Source organism: Symphodus melops, assembly GCF_947650265.1.
Source record: "Symphodus melops genome assembly, chromosome: 14".
Lineage (NCBI taxonomy): Eukaryota > Metazoa > Chordata > Actinopteri > Labriformes > Labridae > Symphodus > Symphodus melops.
Genome location: NC_136704.1, coordinates 1,274,502 through 1,283,775, shown reverse-complemented (window position 1 = coordinate 1,283,775; position 9,274 = coordinate 1,274,502). Strand labels below are relative to the sequence as shown.

The following is a 9,274-nucleotide window of genomic DNA, read 5'->3' as shown; positions in this document are numbered from 1 at the left end:
GAGGATCAATGAGGAGGAGAAGGAGTAAAGAGGAGCAGAAAGGAGGAGGAGGCGTGAGGAGGAGCAGCAAGGAGGAGGAAGAGGATCAATGAGGAGGAGAAGGAGTAAGGAGGAGCAGAAAGGAGGAGGAGGCGTGAGGAGGAGCAGTAAGGAGGAGGAAGAGGATCAATGAGGAGGAGCAAGGAGGAGCAGAAAGGAGGAGGAGGCGTGAGGAGGAGCAGCAAGGAGGAGGAAGAGGAGGAGCACTTCAACATCGGCTTCATTAAGAACACCAGAGGACGGTGCTTGGCTAACACGATATATAAAGGAGGGGGAGGGGCTTACACTCACACATACCTTATATCATTAGATGTAGGAGGGGGAGGGGCTTACACTCACACATACCTTATATCATTAGATGGAGGAGGGGGAGGGGCTTACACTCACACACCTTATATCATTAGATGTAGGAGGGGCTTACACTCACACATACCTTATATCATTAGATGGAGGAGGGGGAGGGGCTTACACTCACACACCTTATATCATTAGATGGAGGAGGGGGAGGGGCTTACACTCACACACACCTTATATCATTAGATGGAGGAGGGGGAGGGGCTTACACTCACACACACCTTATATCATTAGATGGAGGAGGGGGAGGGGCTTACACTCACACACCTTATATCATTAGATGGAGGAGGGGGAGGGGCTTACACTCACACACACCTTATATCATTAGATGTAGGAAGGGGAGGGGCTTACACTCACACATACCTTATATCATTAGATGGAGGAGGGGGAGGGGCTTACACTCACACACCTTATATCATTAGATGGAGGAGGGGGAGGGGCTTACACTCACACACCTTATATCATTAGATGTAGGAGGGGGAGGGGCTTACACTCACACACCTTATATCATTAGATGTAGGAGGGGGAGGGGCTTACACTCACACATACCTTATATCATTAGATGTAGGAGGGGGAGGGGCTTACACTCACACATACCTTATATCATTAGATGTAGGAGGGGCTTACACTCACACACACCTTATATCATTAGATGTAGGAGGGGGAGGGGCTTACACTCACACACACCTTATATCATTAGATGGTGGAGGGGGAGGGGCTTACACTCACACATACCTTATATCATTAGATGTAGGAGGGGGAGGGGCTTACACTCACACACACCTTATATCATTAGATGTAGGAGGGGGAGGGGCTTACACTCACACACACCTTATATCATTAGATATAGGAGGGGGAGGGGCTTACACTCACACACACCTTATATCATTAGATGTAGGAGGGGCTTACACTCACACACCTTATATCATTAGATGTAGGAGGGGGAGGGGCTTACACTCACACACACCTTATATCATTAGATGTAGGAGGGGGAGGGGCTTACACTCACACACACCTTATATCATTAGATGGTGGAGGGGGAGGGGCTTACACTCACACATATCTTATATTATTATATATGGGAGGGGGAGGGGCATACACTCACATATCTTATATTATTATATATGGGAGGGGGAGGGGCTTACACTCACACATATCTTATATTATTATATATGGGAGGGGGAGGGGCTTACACTCACACATATCTTATATTATTATATATGGGAGGGGCTTACACTCACACATACCTTATATTATTATATATGGGAGGGGGAGGGGCTTACACTCACACATACCTTATATTATTATATATGGGAGGGGCTTACACTCACACATATCTTATATTATTATATATGGGAGGGGGAGGGGCTTACACTCACACATATCTTATATTATTATATATGGGAGGGGGAGGGGCTTACACTCACACATACCTTATATTATTATATATGGGAGGGGGAGGGGCTTACACTCACACATATCTTATATTATTATATATGGGAGGGGGAGGGGCATACACTCACACATATCTTATATTATTATATATGGGAGGGGGAGGGACTTACACTCACACATATCTTATATTATTATATATGGGAGGGGGAGGGGCTTACACTCACACATATCTTATATTATTATATATGGGAGGGGGAGGGGCTTACACTCACACATATCTTATATTATTATATATGGGAGGGGGAGGGGCTTACACTCACACATACCTTATATTATTATATATGGGAGGGGGAGGGGCTTACACTCACACATACCTTATATTATTATATATGGGAGGGGCTTACACTCACACATATCTTATATTATTATATATGGGAGGGGGAGGGGCTTACACTCACACATATCTTATATTATTATATATGGGAGGGGGAGGGGCTTACACTCACACATACCTTATATTATTATATATGGGAGGGGGAGGGGCTTACACTCACACATATCTTATATTATTATATATGGGAGGGGGAGGGGCATACACTCACACATATCTTATATTATTATATATGGGAGGGGGAGGGACTTACACTCACACATATCTTATATTATTATATATGGGAGGGGGAGGGGCATACACTCACACATATCTTATATTATTATATATGGGAGGGGGAGGGGCATACACTCACACATATCTTATATTATTATATATGGGAGGGGGAGAACATGAGCGCACCTTTGAAGAACACAAACTTTCCCTTGCTGTTCTCGTAGGCGGCGTCGATATTCGGGGGCAGACCTCTCCAGAACACACTGATGAGCATTGGGTACCCCGGCATCACAGAGTTATCTCTCACTCTCCAGAACCAGTGATCCTTAGAAAGAGACAGGAGAACACAAGAGGAGAACTTTAAAGTAGAATGTCAGGAGGAGAACAACAGAGGAGAACATCAGACGGGAACAACAGACGAGAACGTAAGAGAAGAACAACAGACAAGAACCCAAGGAGAATATCAGAGGTGAATAACAGACAAGAATGTCGAAGTAGAACATGAGAGGAGAACATAAGAAGAGAACATGAGAGAACACCAGAGTAGAACATCAGAGGAGAGCCTCAGGGGAGAACACAGAAGAGAACATGAGAGGAAAAATCCAATGTAGAACGTCAGAGGAGAACATGAGAGGAAAACATCAGAAGAGGACGTCTGAGTAGAATGAAAGAGAAGAACACAAGAGGAGAACATGAGAGGAAAAATCCAATGTAGAACGTCAGAGGAGAACATGAGAGAAGAACATCAGAAGAGAACATCAGGAAAATGTCAGAGAATGTAAGAAGAGAACACAAAGAGAACATGAGGAGAACTTCAAAGTAGAACATCAGACGAGAAAATTAGAGGAGGACATCAGTGTAGAATAAAAGAGGAGTACACAATAGAAGAACATGAGGAGAATATCGGAGGAGAATGAAAAAGGAGAACACGAAAGGAGAACACAAGAGAACTTCAACAGTGCAATGACAGAGTAGATGAACTGCTAGACGGTCTTTGTTTATTGTGTCGAGTCTTTCTTCTTTGTTGAATTTATTAGTGGTGTAATCTGTGTCGCGCTGCTACGATGTCACGCTGTCATGTAGCTGACGTGGCTATCGGCATCCAGCTTACACACCGCTTACCAAATATGGCACAGTTGGTCGTGTAAACACAAACAGGATAAGGCTTTACCGAACCAAACTGTACTGATCCATACCGGGCTGCTTGGTGGAAACGGGGCCAGAGGACTGATGGAGGACATCCATCAGTGGACTATACAGTGAGTTTAATATAGTGGACTATATAGTGAGTTAATGTAGTGGACTATATAGTGAGTTAATGTAGTGGACTATATAGTGAGTTAATGTAGTGGACTATATAGTGAGTTAATGTAGTGGACTATATATAGAGTTAGTGTAGTGGACTATATATAGAGTTAGTGTAGTGGACTATATATAGAGTTAGTGTAGTGGACTATATATAGAGTTAATGTAGTGGACTATATATAGAGTTAATGTAGTGGACTATATATAGAGTTAATGTAGTGGACTATATAGTGAGTTAATGTAGTGGACTATATAGAGTTAATGTAGTGGACTATATAGAGAGTTAATGTAGTGGACTATATATAGAGTTAATGTAGTGGACTATATATAGAGAGTTAATGTAGTGGACTATATATAGAGTTAATGTAGTGGACTATATATAGAGTTAATGTAGTGGACTATATAGAGTTAATGTAGTGGACTATATATAGAGTTAATGTAGTGGACTATATATAGAGTTAATGTAGTGGACTATATATAGAGTTAATGTAGTGGACTATATATAGAGTTAATGTAGTGGACTATATATAGTGAGTTAATGTAGTGGACTATATATAGAGTTAATGTAGTGGACTATATATAGTGAGTTAATGTAGTGGACTATATAGAGAGTTAATGTAGTGGACTATATATAGAGTTAGTGTAGTGGACTATATATAGAGTTAATGTAGTGGACTATATATAGAGTTAATGTAGTGGACTATATATAAAGTTAATGTAGTGGACTATATAGAGAGTTAATGTAGTGGACTATATATAAAGTTAATGTAGTGGATTATATATAGAGTTAGTGTAGTGGATTATATAGTGAGTTAATGTAGTGGACTATATATAGAGTTAATGTAGTGGACTATATAGAGTTAATGTAGTGGACTATATAGAGTTAATGTAGTGGACTATATATAGAGGTAATGTAGTGGACTATATATAGAGTTAGTGTAGTGGACTATATATAGTTAATGTAGTGGACTATATATAGAGTTAGTGTAGTGGACTATATATAGAGTTAATGTAGTGGACTATATATAGAGTTAATGTAGTGGACTATATAGAGAGTTAATGTAGTGGACTATATATAGAGTTAATGTAGTGGACTATATAGAGAGTTAATGTAGTGGACTATATAGAGAGTTAATGTAGTGGACTATATAGAGTTAATGTAGTGGACTATATAGAGTTAATGTAGTGGACTATATAGAGTTAATGTAGTGGACTATATATAGAGTTAATGTAGTGGACTATATAGAGTTAATGTAGTGGACTATATATAGAGTTAATGTAGTGGACTATATAGAGTTAATGTAGTGGACTATATAGAGTTAATGTAGTGGACTATATATAGAGTTAATGTAGTGGACTATATAGAGTTAATGTAGTGGACTATATATAGAGTTAATGTAGTGGACTATATAGTGAGTTTAATGTAGCGGTCCAGCTCGGTTTGTCTCGGTACGGCGTGCATTTTGTGATGTTTCCATAGACTAATCCCAGGAAAGATTCAGAAATAACCGATCTGTACCGTCCCACTTTTTGGGACCCTTTCGTTGGGGAGCCAAGAATGTGGAGCTGACCTGAAAAGGTGGAGCTAAACCCTGCAGTCCTCTGATTGGTTGAAAGAATGGTCACTTCCCGTGTTACGTCGACAAACAGAACTCTGGCGTGTTTAAAGCATTGATTGTTTGCGTGTGTATTTGTCCTCGCCGCTCACAGCCTTCTCTGAAACAAAGCTGGATTGAGTTCTTGTAATAAAGAGTCACATGACAGTGACAGAGGAGATGACCTGCTGGATGTCTTCTTCGTTGGTTTTGTTTGTGTAGCGTTTTTCTCCTTTGTTGAGTTTATTAGTTAGCTGTTAGCTGCTATCATATGATCTCTGGTATTTACATAGCGGCTATCGTCATCTGACTTACACGCCGCCTACCAAATATGGCACGGATGGCTGTGAAAACACAAAGTATATTAACACAGAATCACCTTGAAGACGAACATCTCCCTCCTCAGGATGGCGAGTGTGTTGAAGCCACCCTCACAGATGTTGGGTTTAGCATTGGGGTGGGATGGTCTGTCTCCGGGGGGCAGTCGGGGGGGTCTGGTCTGTCTGTCTGGTTTACGGGGGTCAGAGGGGGGGAGAGAGCGAGGAGGGGGTGCTGTGGGCAGAGGTCTGGTGGGCTGTGGGAGTTTATCAGGAGGACCTGCAGGAGAACACAGGAAGAGGTGAGTAGACGTTATTTATACTGAAACCTAAGAAAACATGTCAACATCATGGTGACATGACTGAGCGAGAGCTCTGACATCATCACTGAGCGAGAGCTCTGACATCATCACTGAGCCAGAGCTCTGACATCATCACTGAGCCAGAGCTCTGACATCATCACTGAGCCAGAGCTCTGACATCATCACTGAGCCAGAGCTCTGACATCATCACTGAGCCAGAGCTCTGACATCATCACTGAGCCAGAGCTCTGACATCATCACTGTGCCAGAGCTCTGACATCATCACTGTGCCAGAGCTCTGACATCATCACTGAGCCAGAGCTCTGACATCATCACTGAGCCAGAGCTCTGACATCATCACTGTGCCAGAGCTCTGACATCATCACTGAGCCAGAGCTCTGACATCATCACTGAGCCAGAGCTCTGACATCATCACTGACATCATCACTGTGCCAGAGCTCTGACATCATCACTGAGCCAGAGCTCTGACATCATCACTGACATCATCACTGAGCCAGAGCTCTGACATCATCACTGAGCCAGAGCTCTGACATCATCACTGAGCCAGAGCTCTGACATCATCACTGAGCCAGAGCTCTGACATCATCACTGACATCATCACTGTGCCAGAGCTCTGACATCATCACTGAGCCAGAGCTCTGACATCATCACTGAGCCAGAGCTCTGACATCATCACTGAGCCAGAGCTCTGACATCATCACTGAGCCAGAGCTCTGACATCATCACTGAGCCAGAGCTCTGACATCATCACTGAGCCAGAGCTCTGACATCATCACTGAGCCAGAGCTCTGACATCATCACTGAGCCAGAGCTCTGACATCATCACTGAGCCAGAGCTCTGACATCATCACTGAGCCAGAGCTCTGGCGGACAGGTAGAAGAACAGACTATAAGGATCAGATTAAAGTTAGTGAAACTGGAACAAAAAGAAGATGCATGGTTTGAACCAGAGGCACTCAGAGTTTGTAAAAACATGTGGGCTGGCTTTTATGATCAACATCCACTGATTTTTCCCAACTGTGCATAAATAGGCGAGATAACACCGCCTGAAGAGACTGACCAATAAAATTAAAAACACGCACGAAAATGCGTCTGAAAGTCACGCTGCATGTTGTACCTACACACTGCACACAGCTGAACCATTCCGTGCAGCACACACACACTCACCATAGATCTTCTGGATCCCCAGCAGGTCGTCCATGGGCAGTCTGAAGTTCTCCGTGTCCATGTACTGATAGAATGGAGCCATGATGGCTGTCGGGTCGTTGGAGTGTTCCAGTCCCAGAGCGTGTCCGAGCTCGTGGACCGCCACCAGAAACAGGTCGTTCCCTGCAGACAGGAAGAGAGAGAGAGAGGTGTGACAGGGCGAGAGACAAAGGGGGTACGTGCGTGTGTAGGTGTGTGTGTGTGTGTGTGTGTGTGTGTGTGTTACGGTAACCCTAACCCTGCTCAAATGTTGTAACAAACAAACAGTGTCTCTGATTCAAACCATGTCAGGGATCAAATGTTTCCAGACTGGAACTTTTACTTTAGTTTTCATCACTGCAGTGGAAACTCCCAAATCAAATCTTGCTGTTGATGTAGATAACACCGCCCGAAGAGACTGAACAATACAATGAAACAAACGCAGGATCAAGCGTCTGTAAGTCACGCTGCATGTCGTATCCACACGTGGTGTGAATTTTTATGAAATAATCACACCTGCATGCGGCGTGCATGCAGCTTAACCATTCTGCTCGCCATAGGGTGTGTGCTTCAGCGTGTGTGTATGTGTGTGTGGGCGGAAGAGAGTACTGCGCCCACGTGGAGGTGAATGCTGCTGTCAGTGGGCGGCGGTTTATTTGTGGAGTCAGCCTGGTGAGCTGAACAACACTGAAACCTTGATGCGCTCTCTCTCTCTCTCTCTCTCTCTAGATCTGTCCCCATGTTTGACTCTGAAACTCTGGTGCATTAAATATAGTCGTCATGTGTGCAGACTGTCCTGGAATCATGACTGACTCTTTGACTTCCGAATTACCCGTCTTTTTGACTCTCTGATTGTTTGATTCTGACTCTCAGGGACCGCAGAGCCAAACAGTCCGTATTCTGAGCTCCATGTTTCACTATGACATGTATAGATATTAACATTTACTCATCATGTGTCTAAACCGAGTCCTCATAACTCTCTGATTCTCCAACTCTGACTCTCTGATTATTTGACACTAAGGGCCAGATTTAATAAACGTGTGTGTGTATTAAAACGTGTGCAAACTTGATACCAGCAGCAAAAATCTGATGTGCTAACAGCGTGCAGTGAGGACTGAGTCTTTATATGAGCTAAACAACACGTACTGTTCCTTTAGCACGTTTGTATTAATGAAGATGTAAAACGAGGTGTTTCTGCCTCAGAGTGTCAAATACTGGGAGGAGAAAATGTAAAGAAGGTAAGTTAGTACACACAGTGAGACACACTGCAGGCTGCAGGTAGGAGGAGACAGTGAGACACACTGCAGGCTGCAGGTAGGAGGAGACACAGTGAGACACACTGCAGGCTGCAGGTAGGAGGAGACACAGTGAGACACACTGCAGGCTGCAGGTAGGAGGAGACACAGTGAGACACACTGCAGGCTGCAGGTAGGAGGAGACACAGTGAGACACACTGCAGGCTGCAGGTAGGAGGAGACACAGTGAGACACACTGCAGGCTGCAGGTAGGAGGAGACACAGTGAGACACACTGCAGGCTGCAGGTAGGAGGACACAGTGAGACACACTGCAGGCTGCAGGTAGGAGGAGACACAGTGAGACACACTGCAGGCTGCAGGTAGGAGGAGACACAGTGAGACACACTGCAGGCTGCAGGTAGGAGGAGACACAGTGAGACACACTGCAGGCTGCAGGTAGGAGGAGACACAGTGAGACACACTGCAGGCTGCAGGTAGGAGGACACAGTGAGACACACTGCAGGCTGCAGGTAGGAGGAGACACAGTGAGACACACTGCAGGCTGCAGGTAGGAGGAGACACAGTGAGACACACTGCAGGCTGCAGGTAGGAGGAGACACAGTGAGACACACTGCAGGCTGCAGGTAGGAGGAGACACAGTGAGACACACTGCAGGTAGGAGACACAGTGAGACACACTGCAGGCTGCAGGTAGGAGACACAGTGAGACACACTGCAGGCTGCAGGTAGGAGGAGACACAGTGAGACACACTGCAGGCTGCAGGTAGGAGGAGACACAGTGAGACACACTGCAGGCTGCAGGTAGGAGGAGACACAGTGAGACACACTGCAGGCTGCAGGTAGGAGGAGACACAGTGAGACACACTGCAGGCTGCAGGTAGGAGGAGACACAGTGAGA

General features: G+C 44.7%; 1 protein-coding gene across 2 annotated transcripts in view; it reads right to left on the bottom strand.

The window, feature by feature from the left end:
* mmp16a (matrix metallopeptidase 16a (membrane-inserted)) overlaps nt 1–9,274 on the bottom strand; it is a 39,420-nt gene that overhangs the window by 2,401 nt on the left and 27,745 nt on the right. For both annotated transcript variants that reach the window (XM_079361319.1, XM_079361320.1), the window contains 3 exons: nt 7,103–7,264; nt 5,675–5,892; nt 2,582–2,720 (listed from right to left, as the gene is read on the bottom strand). In XM_079361319.1, the coding sequence (XP_079217445.1) occupies nt 2,582–2,720; nt 5,675–5,892; nt 7,103–7,264 (519 nt within the window). The remainder of the gene's footprint in view (nt 1–2,581; nt 2,721–5,674; nt 5,893–7,102; nt 7,265–9,274) is intronic.